The 19,934-nt window shown below is 36.2% G+C and overlaps 1 protein-coding gene across 4 annotated transcripts in view; it reads right to left on the reverse strand.

The window, feature by feature from the left end:
- EHBP1 (EH domain binding protein 1) overlaps nt 1-19,934 on the reverse strand; it is a 491,557-nt gene that overhangs the window by 281,148 nt on the left and 190,475 nt on the right. For all 4 annotated transcript variants that reach the window (XM_029231704.1, XM_029231706.1, XM_029231705.1 and 1 more), the window contains one exon: nt 5,770-5,827. In XM_029231704.1, the coding sequence (XP_029087537.1) occupies nt 5,770-5,827 (58 nt within the window). The remainder of the gene's footprint in view (nt 1-5,769; nt 5,828-19,934) is intronic.

The raw sequence follows: 19,934 nt of genomic DNA on the forward strand, positions 1-19,934 counted from the left end.
CTAAGCTACTCCCACTCCAGCTAAATTGTCAATAACTCCCTCTCTATTCTCTCTTCATTGCCCCCAGATCACAAAACTTCAGGTGAGGAAAGGGAAGTAGAGATTCACAAGAGACTTAGCACACCGCAGCCAAAGGTAAAGAACTGAGTTTTGCTGATTAAAAAACATCTCCAGGGATTCCTCTATTCCCCTGCCTATTTCTATGCCTGTTGACCTAGAACAAAAACTCCACAAAGTAAACAATATCCATTTTGAAAAGTAAATTGCTGCCCATCTTAGAAAATCTTTTATCAAAACTCTACATAGTCTACATATTTAATTCTTAAGATTTATGACAACTCTAATTCTCATGTACTGTCATGGTAGATCAAGCAATTTCTCTGATCTCTTCAAACTTCCCATAATTATATTTTCATAGTCGCCCAATACATTAAAAAAAAAAAGACCATAATAACTGAACTTTATTTATTAGCCACGGCAGAAAAGATAGAGTTTTTGTAAAATTTGGAATGGAAAAAAAAGACCATCAAAGAATTTTAGGCCTGAAAATATCTTTAGGAGATCTAAACCAGGTCCAGATAAGGAAACTGAAGCAATTAAAGAGTAAATGGCTTGCCTGAAGCCGTACTAATAATCAGTAGGAGAACCAACTCCATGATTTTCAAGTTCAGAGTTCTTCACCCAACCGACATCATAGCAAACTCTATTTCTGATTCACAGAGTAGTCAAGAAAATAGTCTTCTATCCCTAAGGTCTTAACATTTATGTATATGACACAGAGGTCAAGAATGGGAAAAGCAGGGAATGTGGAGACCAACTAACAACTGGGCAGGGTTAGAAGATGGTGATACCATGTAATTTCCTCAGGTATCCTAATGCTGCTCCTCTAAATGACCTCTTTAAATTCTCAATCTTGGATCAGGGAATGGTAATTAGACCAATAAACAAACAAAAATACAATCTGCTTAATGAATTAAAATATTTTTTTTCTTTTTTTTTTGCGGTACGCGGGCCTCTCACTGTTGTGGCCTCTACCGTTGCGGAGCACAGGCTCCGGACGCACAGGCTCAGTGACCATGGTTCATGGGCCCAGCCGCTCTGCGGCATGTGGGATCTTCCCGGACCGGGGCATGAACCTGTGTCCCCTGCATCAGCAGGCGGACTCTCAACCACTGCGCCACCAGGGAAGCCCTCTTTCTTTTTTCTAATAAAAAGAGATGGAAAGGTGCTAGTTCCCAAGCTGCTAGTATGCTGCCATTTTCTGACCATTCTATCCAGCAACCCTTCCCAGCAAGAGAAAAGGTCAAACTAAGACAGAGCTCTGGCTTTCTGATAGTCTTTTTAGGGACTGTACACCTAGCTAAGTTAGGACAGTGTAACAATACCAATTAGTCCAGCTGAGTATCTGGCAATGCCAGCTTTATAATGTTAGCTAATTATTATATACTAGGCAGAAAACAGAATCAGTAAATTTTGCTGGAGAGGAAACTATGGATGTACATAGCAGCAAACCTGAAGGAAAAAAAAAAGTGTTCCTAGTCAGAAGAGCTTACTACAACTTCTACCTCAAACAGAATTAAAGAACCTGAAGCTAGAAAAAGAATGAAAAGTCTAATACAGGTAACTAAAAATAGCTGCAGTATTAAACATCTAACTGTACAAATCAACTGAGACAGGAATTTAGGTTCTTAAGAACTTTACTTTTTAAAAAGCACCTCATATTGGCACTCATCAGCACTACAAGAACCCTGATCAGTTTTTATTCAGAGTAACAGAAAGGATTTCCCTAGAAAATAATTTGGTACAAAACACATACAGCTATTTCGCTAGCTCCTTAGTAGAGTCAGGAAAGGCAGGTTATTTAATCATTTGCCAGCATCCTAGTACAGTTAACAACAGAAAGGATGAAGCCACATTATCCAGTTCCATTCATATTTTTTTCACTTTTTAATCATATCACAGATCCTTTAGCAAAGGCAGACCTAAGGAAAAGGTAACATTTCTCAATTTTGAGTAATGACTCTATAAAATGCCTTATTTTCAAATTATTTCATATCATATCTTACCTAAAAGACTTGTACCTAATATGGAACTAAACACAGAGTAAATATTCACTTGTTACTTCTGATTCCTACAAAATCAAAATATTTCACTGAAAATTTATAACTGTCAATTTAGTTTTTAAATTGATAATTTTCAATTTATAAAACTGCATCTACCCATAGGTTTAAGATGTCACACATAAATTTATCTTAGAGTTGTCCATATCATGGTCATAAGTCAAAGCTCTACAACTATACCCACCCCTTCATGATACCACAGCACATTGATAAAGGCTATAGTACAACCACAGAGCAGGGAAGTAGAGGTGGTAATGCCATCCAAAAGCTGGTGAGGACTTGCAAGCTCTTGTTTCCCTTTGGAACTCTCCCATCTCTCTGTGAGTTTAAATTTACAAAACTAGATTTAAGGCAACAGACTACTCTGCCATAATTCTTCTTGACTATCACAATCTCCCTGCTTCCTATTGTCAAACACTGTACTGAAAAATAATTTATTTAAGCATATACAAATCCACTACAGCCTGAAAAAATCTCTGTTATAAATGCCATGACTTGAGGATAAGAGGCGGGGAAGCTGCATATTGGGATAATTACTCATGGTTATTATTTTCTCGATAAAAAATGATTCAGCAATGAGTTCTTTATATATTTAACTAGAAAAATAGACATGTACCCAAAGAAAGTGAGCAATAAACTGAAAACTAAACTTTAAATTAAATAAGGCAATATGCCTTATTATTTTACTGTCTAATCTGTTATCCGGGTGTCAGTTATAAATTTCAATCCACCAATATAAAAAAGGTAATCAACTATACTTCAATAAAATAATTTAAAAAGGCAGATATACTCAGAATCAGGCAAGATAAATAATAACTTATACAGATAACCAAAGAAAATTAATTACTGCGTAGTTCAAACTCTTTCCAGAAACACAGTTAAAAGTAAAAACTAGACTATTTTCTGGCCAATGGTTGCAGAAATCTGTTTTCCCCCTAAGTGATTTCAAAGGGACTTAGCAAGCAAATAATATTTCAAAGGAAAAATGTCAGAAAACAGAAGAGTCTTTCAGAAGAAAACAATGGTTCTAGTCTGTGGATTTAATATAACTGATAGCTAATTTTTAAAAAATAATAGCTGGGGACAATTTTATTTTTTTTTAATTCCAAAATGCCATGGATCTCAAGCTTCTCAAGATTAAAAAAAAAGTTATTTGTTTAATTTTCACAATAATATCATTAGCATTTCTTTCATAGCTTCTGGAACTGATTTTTACGTCCTTATTTAGCTGTTGTGAACAATTTACAGAACAGCATTTCACATATACATGAACATATTATGTATATGCTATAATAAACAACACATTGTAACTTCTCATAAACTTTTCAAAAGTACACCTATAATGTTTCAAGAGAAAATACAATGATTCTAAAATATCCAGAAGGGATCTGAAATATTAAGAGCATCACAACTGGAAAATTAGTCCAATAAGAAATAGTTCCTTCTAGAAAATATTATATTTTGAGAAAAATCAACCTGTAGCCTATGTTTGTATTTCACCATCTGGATTCAATCAATATTTGATACAATATAAAATAGAATCTGGACCTAAAAGTTATTTGACTGACTTTCAAAAATGTAATTAAATTAAAAGTATACTTAATTTCAAATATGGGTATTCTGAATTGACCTTTAATCTAAAGTATTTCATTATGCTTCATAATGTTTTAAGAAAACAATTAGTATCTAGTTTCTAAAAGAGGGACATCACTTTTTGTTGATAGCTAAAAACATTTAGGGTCGATTTCTAATGTTTATAGTTATATTCAGATTCTTCTATCATACTTAGTGGATGGCCTAATATTGTTCCTTTTCACAAAAGCTTAAGACCCACTGAGCAAAACTGACAGATGACCCTAAGTCTATTTTTAGAACCCCTTCTCATAAATAGATAAGAAAATATTACATGTCCAAAATATAATGCCCCCAAACTACAAATGTATGCTTTGAAGAAAATGCTATTCATGAGGTGAAGCAACTGGACCTTTCCTATATTGCTGGTGGGGGTATATTAAAAGTTCAAAATGTATGTACCCTATTACCCATTGATTCCATTCCAAGTTATTCGTCCAAGAGAAAACATTTGTCCCCCAAAATACTTGAATAGTAATGTTTACAACAGATTTATTCACAATAGTTGAACACTCAGAATATTCACTGGAAACAAATCAAATGTTCATCAACAGATGTATAAAAAAATCACACTGCAGTATATGTGCATGATGGAATACTGCTCAGCAATGAAAAAAGTTAAACTACCAACATTCACAATACCATGAATAAATCTCGAAAACATGCTGTACAAAAGAAGCCAGACATAAAATAGTACTTCTGTATGATTCTATTTATGTGAAATTTAAGAACAGGCAAAAATAGCCTACGGTGATAGAAAAATCGGAATAGTAGTTGCCTCTAAGGATTGGGAAATGACTGGAAGAGGACTCAAAGGAAAAAGGTGATGAAAATTGTCTATATCTTGATAGCAGTGGTAATTATACAACAATATATTGATCAAAACTCATAAAATTGTGTACTTAAGATCTGTGACTTATACCATATATAAATTTTAATTCAATAAAAATAAAATTTAAAAAGATGCCCTTAAAAAATTTTTAATTCTGAAATTTAATTAAATTAAAATTTAATTTCAGTTAAAATGAATAAATTTTTCTTTACGTAAGTCTACTTACGGAAAAACCAACATTCAATAAACATGCCTGTGTTATTGTGTGCTTATAAAAATATACTCATACTTACTTGTCTATAGATTGGAATTTTTAAAATACCTAGAATTGTTATTGAACATTTTAAAATTCTGTTCTGGGCTTCCCTGGTGGCGCAGTGGTTAAGAATCCACCTGACAACGTAGGGGGCAGGGGTTTGAGCCCTGGTCTGGGAAGATCCCATGTGCCGCAGAGCAACTAAGTCTGTGAGCCACAACTACTGAGCCTGTGCTCTAGAGCCTGCGAGCCACAACTACTGAGCCCATGTGCCACAACTACTGAAGCCCGTGCGCCTAGAACCTGTGCTCTGCCACAAGGGAAGCCACCACAATGAGAAGTCCATGCACCGCAACGAAGAGTAGCCCCCGCTCGCCGCACCTAGAGAAAGCCCACGCACAGCAACGAAGATCCAACACAGCCAAAAAATTTTTTTTTTAATTATAAATAAATAAAATTCTGTTCCACTCCCCACAAAGCCATAAGAACAAAAAATTAAAACCTTTGAAAAATCCAACTCCTCTTCAGTAACCCAGCAATGGACTCAGATAACTCATCATTCCTTATGTGTGTTCTAACTTCATCCTCTTGGAATCTGAATAAAGTAATCCTAGGTATAATTTTGTAAGTGATATTATTTAATCATTATTTCATGATATCCTAGCACAGAGAAGTTAAATAACTATTATGTTATTCAAGGCTACCAAATCCAAAATCAAAACTCAGGTAACTGGCTCCTGCTTTAGGAGCTGCAGTAACAAGATTACATACAGCGCCTGATCAATCATTTTAGTACATTAGATAATAAGAAATAACCTAAAATATCAAGTAATATTTTAAAATATTCTTCACTGGGACCAGAGAGGCTTAATAATTTGACCAAAAGTCAAATTCAATATTTGGGTAAGAAATTTAGAAAACAGACAAACCTTGGAAGACTTCCTTCGGCTTCTTCTTGTCCAAACTACCACCAGTTTATCTGGTTGCCTGCCAAACAAGAAAAAGATTACGTATAATTTATCTTAAATCAAATAATAAAATTTAGTTCTGGTGCCTTTAAAAGAACAAAAAATCATCTGCTTTAGATTACATAGAACCGTTGCACTTACAATAAAGCTCTATAAATTATTCATATATAGTAGATGTTGAATACAGATATGATCTAATTTAAATGACTAATATTTCATCCACATGTTTTTCTAAAAATACTTTACCAAGTAAATTCATTGGGACAAACCAAGTAAAATTAAATACTTAGACTATTTTAAAAAGAAAAGCAAGGGCTTCCCTGGTGGCGCAGCGGTTAAGAGTCCGCCTGCCGATGCAGGGGACACGGGTTCGTGCCCTGGTCCGGGAAGATCCCACATGCCGCGGAGCGGCTGGGACCATGAGCTATGGCCACTGAGCCTGCGCGTCCGGAGCCTGTGCTCTGCAACGGGAGAGGCCACAGCAGTGGGAGGCCCGCATACCGCAAAAAAAAAAAAAAAAATCTCCTTTAAAACAATACTATATTTCTAACACATTATCCACTTTAATTTAGAGAAAATAAGCATAAAAACGATACTTCCAAAGTAACTTAAATCTGTGGTTTACACTACTCTTGCATCTCTGTATCTTATGACCAATGCTTATGGTTTTCAAAAACTTTTTATAATCAATCATCTCAACTATCTTCATAAAAACAATATAATACCAAAAAATAGGCAAGGTACATTCTGGCAAAGTTACATAACTCATCGAAAGTTCTGGCAAAACCAAGACCAAATGAAATACAGGTCTTCTAATTCTCATACCTCTCTTCTTTATCTTCTGCCAACATAAAATTAAAAACAAAACACACTCACATTTTCAGCTAATACAACTAAGTTATCTTTAATGCTTAGGGAAAACATAAAAACTATGATTATCAGTTCTTTTACTTAGATTTTTATTTTTAAAAATCTTAGATAAAAGCTTTTTAACCAAGAAATGAATGATATTACTCATCTCAGTGACCTTCACCACTTTCTCTGTCTCCTTCATTTTACCCTGGTATCTTTCATTATCAGCAGATGACCTGTCCTCCTATTTAACTACCTACCTACCTACTTACCTTCCTACCTACATACATATATTATAAAAGGTCACCAGCCATAAACTCCTGATCCAGTGATTTACCTAGAAACCTGTCCAAAGAGCAACAATTGTCTAATGAAAGATATTACTGAGGAACTGACCCTGAATGTAGTACAGAGAAATAAAGTGATAATATTTTTAAAGAAGGTAAGAGACATAGAAGATAGATGGAGAAGTACACACACCTAATAGAAATTCTAGGGCTTCCCTAGTGGTGCAGTGGTTAAGAATCCGCCTGCCAATGCAGGGGACACGGGTTCAAGCCCTGGTCCGGGAAGATACCACATGCTGCAGAGCAACTAATCTCGTGCGCCACAACTACTGAGCCTGCACTCTAGAGCCCATGTGCCACAACTACTGAAGCCCGCATGCCTACAGCCCGTGCGCCGCAACTAGAGAAGCCACCGCAATGAGAAGCCTGCACACCACAATGAAAGAGTAGCCCCTGCTCGCCGCAACTAGAGAAAGCCCGCACACAGCAACAAAGACCCAAAGCAGCCAAAAATAAATAAATAAATTTATTAAAAAAAAGAAATTCTAGAAGTTTAGAATAGTGGGAATGGCAGAGGCAATACTAAGGAGAAAAGGCTAAGAATGTTCCAATAAAGATAGGGTCCTTAGGTTGAAAATATATATTAACAAATAAACAGGATAAATAAAAAACTAATCTATGTCTAAATACCTTGCAACTACGGAACAGCAAGAATAAAGAGAAAAATCATAAAAGAAAAGATAGGTTACCAGCAAAGGCGTAATTATGCTGACAACAACTTCATAGCAGCAACAGCGCCCAAAATACAATGAAGCTAATGATCTTCAAGTGCTAAGGGAAAATAGATGCCATCCTGGAGTTTCATATTGGCTAAACTACCATTTAAGAAATGGTTTCAGACATAAAAGACTAAGAGTTTACAATCTATATAACCCAGCTAAATACAGGAAGGAGGAGGATGCAAGAAGCAATATAAATGTGGTAAAATGTTAATACTTGTTCATTTTCAGTGATAGGACCTGAAGAAAACAAGAGTAGACAAAAAAACAAAAGTAAGGTTCCAATGAAACTATTTCATCAAGGCATCTTCTAAACAAATGCAGTGTGTTTCTGATGGTGAGAGTAACCAGCATAGTATAAAAAAGAAAAATGGTGGTTCTCCACCCAAGACTAAACCAGTTCCCAAAGAGTGTCAGGCTTTGAAGACAACAATTGTAAAAACCAGTAGCTTGCTTTGGTGAATCTTTCCAGCGTTAGCTGTTGGGAGCAGGAGCCAGATGCCAAAGTGCTAAATTACAGATGAAATAGAAGAAAGTTTCTATGAAACATCAGAGTGTTCATCTAAGAATCTGAACCAATGGAGAAACAAACAAAACCTTGTTCAACACACAGAGAAGTAGAACAGGACAAATGACATGAAGATGGGGAGCAGTATAGCAACATGACAACAGAGCTGGGCAGAGGGTATGATCAATGATGGCAGCTTAACAACAGAGGGACTGCGTAGCCAACAAGTGCAAGCTACCTTATTTGAAAGCATTGGTGGCTTGCTGGAACACTTTACCTAGATTAGTACTACACTAACCTTTTTACTATGTTCTCACCTCCACATTTCCAGCCCAACCTCAACTCTTAGTTATATTTCTGCAATACTTCTTTAGAAATGCTATAAAGATCTTACCGACTTTCCTTATTATCCTTACTGGGCTCTTATACTGAAGGTACTACAGACTGGCACTTGAAGGTTGAATTTCACAGATTTATTTGACCTAAATAGTATTCCATTTTAGTTTAAATTTAAACTTTAAAAAACATTTCTTACTTAAATGCCTTTAAACAAGGTCCATGCTATCCAGATTACTAGAGCCTTCAATGCTATCAACTGCTTCACACCTGACCAGCTTCACTCTTAAGATGATCTACTTAGTCCCTGTATGCATTTGACCCTGTGACACCATAGCATGCAAGATAACATCCATATTCCTGAATGTGGTTTATAAGGCACTTCACCACCTGACTCTGATCTACTTTTCTAGATGCAAAACCTACAAATATCTCAAAGGCATCTTGCTTTCCAACCAATCCCTGAACACTTATTCAATTTCTTCACATCTTTGCATGTTACAAACTTTTTTTAAAACCTCCTCTTTTCTCTCCTTTTCTACCTGATAAACTCTTAATTCATCACTTCCTCTGTGAAAACCTGACCATTTCTCATTCCATTCCCACTTCATCCCACATCCTAAACCTCAGGCAGAGTTAACTGCTCCTTCTACTGTATTTCCAGTAATACTCTAGACACCTCTTTTTTAATATCCTATGCGCCCTGTATTACATTATTTGTTATTATTTCTATCTCCTCCACTAGACTGTGCTCCTTTATCAACCATATCTTATTTATCTTTCTATTCCTAGTAACTAATAAGAGTCTGGTACAAGATTGAGGCTCGACGTACATTCACTACTGAATGAACCTTAAATTTCATCCAGGAATTCCCAATTGGTTAATTATAATTGATGAGGTCCAACTAAAGCCTGTAGCTACATAATACATTCTCTCTGCAGCTTATTTGAGCTTTGCAAGCATCCTCACCTTGGCAGCACATTGGAATCTTCTGGGAAGGTAGAGTGCAAAACAATCCCCACACCTCCCGACTTGGAACATTAGTGAGGTATTAGTTGTGATGGCAGTGAGGGTGTCTCCCCTCCATGATATTGTCCTAGTGCCACCTGCACAGTTGCCTCCACCTAACTTGGCCTCTCAGCATCTCCCTCCCCTCAACCCGTTCTGATCTTGTGTTTCAGAAAAGGGAAGCCACTTACTGTAAAAAATTAGGAAGGGTGGTCTCCTAACCTATATGCCTGAAGTTCCAAGTATGTAAATATAACATAAATTACTTATTTGAGAATGTCTCCAGAGATGAATAAACTTTTTTGTAATTCTAAGTCATGTCCAATTTTTATAGTGTCTTCATTAGAAATCAGCCCACCTTTACATTATCAGGGACAAAGCAAGGCAGAATGTTCTAAAATAAAGAACTGTGCTGTTATTGTTCTCACAGAAGAACACCAAAAACCACACAACTGGTTGACCACAATTAATATTTTAAGCATCCATGCTGTACTAGAAAAGAACCATTAAATATTTACTTATGTGCTCCCAAGAGCCCAGGGATAGAGCAATTGTGAGAGTTTTATCCAACTACCAAAGAACCTATATAACTTTCTATCAAAAAAGTCAAGACAACCTGATAGAGCCCAGATTTTAGAGAGAATCTAACAATCACGTACTTAACATTTCTACCCCATTACCTAAGTAACCAGGTAGCACTACACATACAGATATATAAACATACACACATATATTTATATACAAATATTTACATATATAAACATTTTATATACATACACATAAAATGTACACAGACAAACTGCCTGAGTTCCACTGGAAAATGTGTAGTTTTTTGGTGGGCTTATGCAGCAGAGGAAACTTTACAGTTAAAAATAAGGGACTTCCCTGGCAGTCCAGTGGTTGAGACTCCATGCTTCCACTGCATGGGGCATGGGTTTGATACCTGGTCAGGGAACTAAGATCCCACATGCCGGGCAGTGCAGCCAAAACATGAATGAATGAATGAATAAAATAAAAATCGACCTTCTATCCTACCCTCAGAGTCCTTAAAAGGCAACAAGTTGAATCTGAAGGTGGCAAGACTTATCTCACGCTATAGTCCTGATGCTAAATTCTGTAGAGGAGGAAGGACAGGAGGAAAATGGAAGTGGAAGGAGGAAAAGATATGAGAGCTACAATGAACCAGCTTATAAAGCAATAAACTGTATCTTTCTTTTGTCTGCAACTAAGTTTTGGGCCCTTCTCTTTGCCACTAGTGATCTACTGTGATCAAAGTAAATTTAAAGAAAAACATTTCTGGCTTAAATTTAGATTCCTTTACTCTTTCCTACTCTCGCATGTATGTCACTTGTGTGAGGTGAGATACAAAGCCATGAGAAAAATTCCAAAACCATCACGCGAAAACCAGCCTCATCACTCTCCAGAATCATAATAAGCATTCAACAAATATTTTATTGAATGCCTATTACATTCCTGGCACTGTGGTGAGCCATGGAGATGAAAAGACAAAAGAAAACAAGCCTTGATCCTCTGCAAGTTTACATTCTAGTGGAGACACAAATAATTAAACCAACTACCCAACTCCAGGCACAACCTGTGATAACTGTGGTTACTATTAGCTAATGAAATTACATGTCATTTAAAGAATATACTTTTCTGTATTTTCTACAATGAATTTATATTACTTTATGGTGGGGAATTATTTAAATGTGGAGGGGGAGTTATTTAAAATAAAATAGCACTTTTAAGTTTGGAATTACATATGAACAGACAGAATTAAACAATTAAATTTTAAAATTTCATTGTATTTATTTTTAAACTTTTTATTTTATATTGGAGTATAGCCAATTAACAATGTTGTGATAGTTTCAGGTGCACAGCAAAGAGACTCAGCCATACATATACATGTATCCATTCTCCCCCAGACTCCCCTCCCATCCAGGCTGCCACATAACATTCAGCAAAGTTCCCTGTACTATACAGTAGGTCCTTGTTGGTTATCCTTTTTAAATATAGTAGTGTGTACATGTCAGTCCCAAACTCCCTAACTATCCCCTCCCTCCATCTTTCCCACACTGGTAACCATAAGTTCATACTCTAAGTCTGTGAGTCTGTTTCTGTTTTGTAAATACATTCATTTGTATAATTTCTTTTTAGATTCCGCATATAAGCGATATCATAGGATATTTCTCTTTTTCTGTCTGACTGACTTCACTCAGTATGACAATCTCTAGGTCCACCCATGTTGCTGCATTATTTCATTCTTTTTTATAACTGAGTAATATTCCATTGTATAATATATGTACCACATCTTCTTTATCCCTTCCTCTGCTGATGGACATTTAGGTTGCTTCCATGTCTTCGCTATTGTAAACAGTGCTGCAATGAACACTGGGGTGCATGTATCCTTTTGGACCATGTTCTCTGGATATATGCCCAGAAGTGGGATTGCAGGGTCATATGGTAGCTCTGTTTTTAGTTCTGTTCTCCATAGTGGCTGTATCAATTTACATTTCCACCAACAGTGTAGGAGGGTTCCCTTCTCTCCACACCTTCTCCAGCATTTATTGTTTGTGGATTTTTTTGATGATAGCCATTTTGACTGGTATATGGTGATACCTCATTGTAGTTTTGATTTGTGTTTCTCTAATCATTAGCAAAAAATTGCATTGAATTTAAAGACCTCTCAGCTGAATTAATCTGTTTTCTATGTCAATAGAAGTGGAAGAGGTGTATTCTTTGTCTTAAGTTAACATAAATGTTCCCTAAGGTCTGAGCTGGCCATAGACAAAATTTTGAAAGAGGCCCCACTTGACTCTGCAGCCCTCCTTTACCTGCAGCCCCTCCAATGTCTGGGGCATTCTTCCTTGGGCCTGCAAAGTCAGTATGGCACTCCATTACAGGACCCAACAATAACAATATGACAAATGCTTTTCAGATCACTAATTCTCTTCTATATCAATTAAAATCCCCCTTTCTCCAGGGTAAGTATCTTAGGAAGGTAGTCAAAGGAAAGAAAACTGGGGAAACAATTTGTATTAATTTAGGAGATATGAATTTGTAAAAGAAGGCTCCTCAAAGATGACATAGTACAGAGGAGAGATTACTAGACTGGAGGTTGGGAAACTTGTTTTTCTTAGTTCTGGCACGTAGTGACCTTAGGAATGCCTCTCCATATCTCTGAGCCTATTCCCTAATTTATCAAATGAAGAGATTGTACTAAGACCTCAGCTAGTTCTAAAACTATGATTCAGTGACCATATGATTAAATGACTCAAATTGGTTAAGTATTTTGTGGTTTAAAATGAAATGAGAAATTAAAGAATAGGGTAAAGCATTTGTGGCACGGAGTCCTTTGCCTCCTGTTTTCTGACAACCTAGAGGTAGTTAATATTACCACCTTTGAATAATATTATGAAAGGAGAAGTAGTATCTTTTAGCAGAGCAGTAAATGGACCACCGAAGATTCAGGCTCCCTGTCCAAAGCACAATGTTAAACCTGGGAGATGTTGCAGGAAGCCCCTTGTCCCCAACCACCACCACCATTCCCAGCCTGCTGACACTGCGATGGAACTACATGATACCTCTCACCACTGGTGTCGCTTCTGGAGGAGAGTGGATAATAAATGAGTATGCCTTCTCCACACCAGCTGAATGGAGAGGATTCCAGAATGCAAAGGAGGGCAGAGTCATAAGATAAAAGGTGTATGGGCTCCTGAATGACCACGTGGAAGTCCAGTCAACCTCTCTAGATTGAAAAGTGAGCAAGAAATGGACTTTTATTGGGTCAAACCACTTTGATTTTGGGGTGTGTCTGCTACAGTAACTCCTCAACATATAGAAAATTCAAAAGACACACATACATAACAATAAAGCAGTTGCTGTCTTGTAGAAGCTTACACTGCAAAGTGCTGAGACCAAATTTAACCTTTTTATGTCCTACTGGTTTTCACATATATGAAATTGATGTTTCTGAAGATAAAAGACAGCTATACCTCAGAACTTAGTAATTAATATTTATGCCTTTGAGCTTTTCCTAAATTATAAATAAGGGATCATAAGCCTTTATAACACAAAAAGTACAGCATATTCCTCTCACCAAAGAATACAGGAGGGGCTTCCCTGGTGGCGCAGTGGTTGAGAGTCCGCCTGCCAATGCAGGGGACACGGGTTCGTGCCCCGGTCCAGGAAGATCCCACATGCCGCAGAGCGGCTAGGCCCGTGAGCCATGGCCGCTGAGCCTGCGCGTCCGGAGCCTGTGCTCCGCAACGGGAGAGGCCACAACAGTGAGAGGCCCGTGTACCACAAAAAAAAAAAAAAAAAAAAAAAAGAATACAGGATATGCTTACAATGAGGAAAAGAAAGCTCACAATATTAACCCTGATGTTAATGTGAATAGGTACTTCACTAAATAACAAGGTTATTCCTTTTAGGGGAAAGGGCTCTTAGCCATAACTGAACATTTCATGGTGGGATGTTGTGAATATTGAAACGAAAGGGGGAAAATTGTCTTATCACAGAAATACTCTAACTTAACTATTTCTCAAGTAATTATTTTTATCCTTCAGTAGGTACACCTGCCTCCTATTGTACTATCACTGCTTGTAGCTCCAGTTAATTATACTCCTTTATGCTTACTTCACAAGAGTTATTTAGCAAGCTGTAATAATTCAATAGGAAAAAAAAAATTCTACAAGACAAAGTACACATACATAGGATATATTTCTTTTCTGTAAAAATGAAAGGACAGTTCTAATAATAAGAGATGTAAATCTTTGTCACTCAAATAAAAATATTTTTTTTAAAAATTATATTTTGCCTCTTCCTACCATCTTTAAAATATTTTCACAGAGTGATTGCTTTTGGTTAAAAATGTTTAACTGGTGACACATATGGACTTTCGCTGACAGGGATTCTAATAGCTATGTATTTAGGAACAGCACCATTCAAACTGAGGAAGTGCAGTTTGACAAACTTGAGCTAAGTAAACTTCCTGAGAGGCCATCAAAAAATACACACACATGTATATATAATTTTTCTGCTATACTATTAAACAGTATAAAGGGTTTATAATTTCTAACATAAAGATATTTGAGAGAAATAGCGTTATAATCAATCACTGCTGTATCATGTGTGCAATACTGACCTTCCCAAATAATACTTCCTACTTTCTTTACTGTTTTATAAAATCACCCATGATGCTTCCTTTAATTTAGCGTATTACTTACTACTTCTTTTTTTCTAGTCCTGTTTGAACAAGCCTCACATGTCACTCACATAAATATTAATATTTCCAAGTCATGTACCGGGCTTCCTGGAAAAGAGATTAGTAGAAAAAAAAAGGATACATCACTCAGACCATTCCCCAGCCCTCCTAAACAATCATATTCACCATTTTCTCTCAACACAATTCTGCAATTGCTGTCATTTTGTGTTTGGATGATTACATTTGTCTGTCTTGTTTCTATCTGACTTTAAGGTTCTCAAGAGTTTTCCTGGTATTCATAAAGCGTTTTCCTGGTATTCACAAATCATTTACTGGGAGGGAGGCAGGGAAACAGAATATCATGATAAAAAAATCATATGAAGGCAGACAGATCTGGGTTCCCCTCCTTCGGGTTGTACCATCTAAGCCTCAAGATGTTCCTCATTTGTGAAATTAGAACCTCAAAGGACCAATGTAAAGATCTGTTAAGATAATGCAAATAAAGTACTTAGATCACTGCCTGTCTTTCAGCAAATTTTCAGATAATGTTAGCAGCCATCCCGTGTCTACGCTTCCAAACAGCTTTGTATAGTCTCCCTCTTAAATGTGAACAAACGAAGGATCATCTGAGGAAAGTTTCTAATATAAAAGGCAAGTGGCTAAAAGAGAGAAAAAATAAACTTGAAAGAAACTGAAGACATTATCACTAATAACCTTGGAAATACAGAAGATACTGTACCCATGAAAAATATAAGAGGAAAATTAAAAGAATAGTAAAGAAATCTGTAAATTATGTTATGTCATCCTTTTTCATTTAGGAAAGTAAAAATTGAAGAGTCTGAAGATAAAGTTGAGGAAATCTTCCACATCTAGAATAAAGTAACAGAGATGTTCAATGGGAGAGAAAAGACTAGAAATTTAGATCAATCCAGAGGTTAAAAGTCTCACTAATTTCCCAAGATGACAGTGAAAAAAGGTCTCAAGATGTCATCTATGCCACAGGCCTAGAAAGAAATCATTCCAAAGTGGAATAGGACACTGGAAGACTCCAGGAGAAAAAGGAATTGATGAGTCACCAATGTTTAACTGTTTTGAGAGGGATATTGAGAGGCTGACAGAAAAATTTGGAAATAATAATGATATATACATGAGGGGAAAGGGGAAAAAAAGTAATTTTTAACCCAAGAAAAATCAAAAGAAAGAAAATGTAATCATAATACCATAGCGCTCGATGTAAACAATACTAAGTCATAACAATGAATTCTGACCTAGCTCTGGTAGAGCTGATTGGAGACTAGGAAGGATGGGGAAAGGGAAGGGTAAGTATGCTTCAGGGAGGAAGTGGTAGACAGCTAAACCCTCACCTACCATATCAAGAAGCTAATAGATAAAGTCTAAAATCAAAAGGTTAAAAGAAAAAGTTGAAAGTATATTGTTGAACAGTGAAATACCACTTCACACACCTATCAGGAAGACTATATCAAAAAGATAGATAATAACAACTGTTGATGAAGATATGTTAAAATTGGAACCCTTACACATGGCTGGTGGGATTGTAAATAGTATAGCTGCTGTGTATAACAGTTTGGGAGTTCTTCAAAAAGTTAAACATATGGAACAGGATAGGGAGCCCAGAAATAAACCCACATGCTTACGCTCAATTAATCTATGACAAAGGAGGCAAGAATATACAATGGAGAAAAGACAGTCTCTACAATAAGTGGTGCTGGGAAAAATGGACAGCTACATGTAAAAGAATGAAATTATCAATAGAACATTCTCTTAACACCATATACAAAAATAAACTCAAAATGGATTAAAGACCTAAATGTAAGACTGGATACTATAAAACTCCTAGAGGAAAACATAGGCAGAACACTCTATGACATAAATCACAGCAATATTTTTTTGGATCCGTCTCCTAAAGCAAAGAAATAAAAGCAAAAATAAATAAAGGGGACCCAATTAAACTTAGAAGCTTTTGCACAGCAAAGGAAACCATGGACAAACTGAAAAGACAACTTACTGAATGGGACAAGATATTTGCAAATGATAAGACGGATAAGGGATTAATATCCAACATATATGAACAGCTAATACAACTCAAAATTAAAAACAAACAAACAACTGAATTAAAGAACAGGCAGAAGAAGTGAATAGACATTTTTCTAAAGAGGAAATGAAGGTGGCCAAACAGGCACTTGAGAAGATGTTCAACGTCGCTTACTAATCATCAGGGAACTGCAAATCAAAACCACAATGAGATATCACCTCACACCTGTCAGAATGGCTATCATCAAAAAGAACACAAATAACAAATGTTAGCAAGGATGTGGAGAAAAGGGAACCCTCCTACATTGCTGGTGAGGATATAAATTGGTTCGGCCTATGGGAAACAGTACGGAAGTTCCTCAAGAAAAAGAAAAACAGAACTACCATATGACCGAGCAATTCCACTCCTGCCTATATGTAAAAAACAAAAACACTAATTCTAGGGCTTCCCTGGTGGCGCAGTGGTTGAGAGTCCACCTGCCGATACAGGGGACGCAGGTTTGTGCCCCAGTCCGGGAGGATCCCACATGCTGTGGAGCGGCTGGGCCCGTGAGCCATGGCCGCTGAGCCTGTGCGTCCAAAGCCTGTGCTCCGCATCGGGAGAGGCCACAACAGTCAGAGGCCCGTGTACCGCAAAAAAAAAATAATAATAACAACACTAATTCTAAAAGGTATGCGCACTACAATGTTCATAGCAGCATTATTTACAATTGTCAAGATATGGAAGCAACCTAAGTGCCCATCAACAGAGGAATGGATAAAGAAAATGTGGTATATATATACAATGGAATAGTACTCAGCCTTAAAAAAAAGAAAGAAATTTTGCCATTTGCAGCAACATGGATGGACTTGGAGGGCATTATGTTAAGTGAAATAAGTCAGAGAAAGACAAATGATATCACCTATATGTGGAACCTAAAAAAATACAACAAACTAGTGAATATAACAAAAAAGAAGCAGACTCACAGATACAGAGAACAAACTAGTGGGGAGAGGGAAGAGGGGAGGGGCAATATAGTGGTAGGTGATAAGAGGTACAAAATATTAGATATAAAATAAACTACAAAGATATATTGTACAACACAGAGAATATAGCCAATCATTTATAATGACTATAAATGGAGTATAACGTTTAAATATTATGAATCACTATACTGTACACATGTAACATATAATATTGTACAGCAACTATACTTCAATTAAAAGAGACAGAAAAAAATAAAATTTTTTTAAAAAGTTAAACATAGAGTTACCATATCATTCAGTGATTTCAATTCTAGGTATATACCCAAAAACTTGTACATGAATGTTCATAGCAGCATTATCCATAATAGTCTAAAAATGGAAACAACTTAAATGTCCATTGACTGATGTACAGGTAAACAAAATGTGGTATATCCATGCAATGAACTATTATTTGGCCATAAAAATGAGTAACATACTGACACCTGTTACAACATGGATAAGCCTCAAAAACATGCTAAGTGAGGGAAGCCAGACACAAAAGGCCACTTATTGCGTGACTTCATTTATAGGAAATGTCCACAACAGGCAAATCCATGGAGACAAAAGTAGATTATGTTTGCCAGAGGCTTGAAGGGGGAAACAAAGATGGGGAATGACTACTAATAGGAACAGGATTTCTTTTTTTGGCGATGAAAATATTCTGAATTAAATAGTGGTGATAGTTACACAATGTTGTGAGTACACTAAAAGTCACTGAATCGTACATTTTTAAAAGGTAAATTTTATGGTATATTAATTGTAACTCAATAAAAAATAAAGAAAACAAAAATATGTTACTGAAGAATATAGAGTACAGCACCAGAAGAACTAACGGGGTTGAAAGTGGTTTTCTGTAGGGAAGGAGAGTCAAGGTGGGGCAGGGCGGGGCAAGGAACCGTTGCTTTCTCTGTTATGAGCTTTGCGGTACTCTTTGAATTTGTAAACCATTTAAATATATCACTTTGTAAAGTTTAACCTTAAATTTTTAAATGATGAATCTTAATTACAAAGAAGAAATTTGGGCCCAGAAATAAACCCATGAATATACGGTCAATTAATTTATGACAAAGGAGCTAAAGAATATATACTGGGGAAAGGGTAGTCCCTTCAATAAATGGTTTTGGGAAAACTGGACAGCCACAATCAAAAGAATGAAATTGAACCTCTATCTTACACCATACACAAAAAACAACTCAAATGGACTAAAGAATTGGACATAAGACCTGAAACCATAAAACTTTTAGAATAAAACATACAGGGTAAGCTCTTTGACATCAATCTTGGCAATGATTTTTTAGATATGACACCAAAAGATCAAGGAACAAAAGGAAAAATCAACAAATGGAACTACATCAACCTGAAAAGCTTCTGCACAGCAAAGGAAACTATCAAGAAAATAAAAAGGCAACCTATGAAGTAGAAGAAAATATTTGCAAATCATATATCAGACAAGGGGTTAATATCTAATATATACAAAGAACGTATACAACTCATTAGCAAAAAAAAAAAAAATCCAGTTAAAAAATGAGCAGAGGATCTGAACAAACATTTTTTCAAACAAGACATACAAATGCCCAACAGGTACATGAAAAGGTACCCAACAACACTAATCATCAGGGAAATGCAAATCAAAACCAAAATGAGATTATCATCTCTTACCTGTTAAAATGGGTATTATCAGAAAGACAAGAGATAACAAGTGTTGGCGAGGACGTGGGAAAAGTCAACTCGTATATACTGTTGGTGGGAATGTAAATTGGTTCAGCCACTATGCAAAACAGTATGGGGATTCCTCAAAAAATTTAAAATGGAACTACCGCATGATTTAGCAATTCTACTTCTGGGTACTTATCTGAAGAATACAAAACACTAACTTGAAAAGATATATGCACCCCAATGTTTACTGCAGCATTATTTACAATAGTCAAGATATGGAAATAACCTAAGTGTTTGTCAACAGGTGAATGGATAAAGACGATGTGGGGGGTGTGTGTGTATCTTCTTTATATTATAGACACACACAATAGAATACTATTCAGCCATAAAAAAGAAGGAAATCCTGACATTGGCGACAACATGAATGGACCTTGAG

Source organism: Monodon monoceros, unplaced genomic scaffold, assembly GCF_005190385.1.
Source record: "Monodon monoceros isolate NGI ecotype Baffin Bay Population unplaced genomic scaffold, NGI_Narwhal_1 Super_Scaffold_19, whole genome shotgun sequence".
In the NCBI taxonomy this organism is placed as follows: domain Eukaryota; kingdom Metazoa; phylum Chordata; class Mammalia; order Artiodactyla; family Monodontidae; genus Monodon; species Monodon monoceros.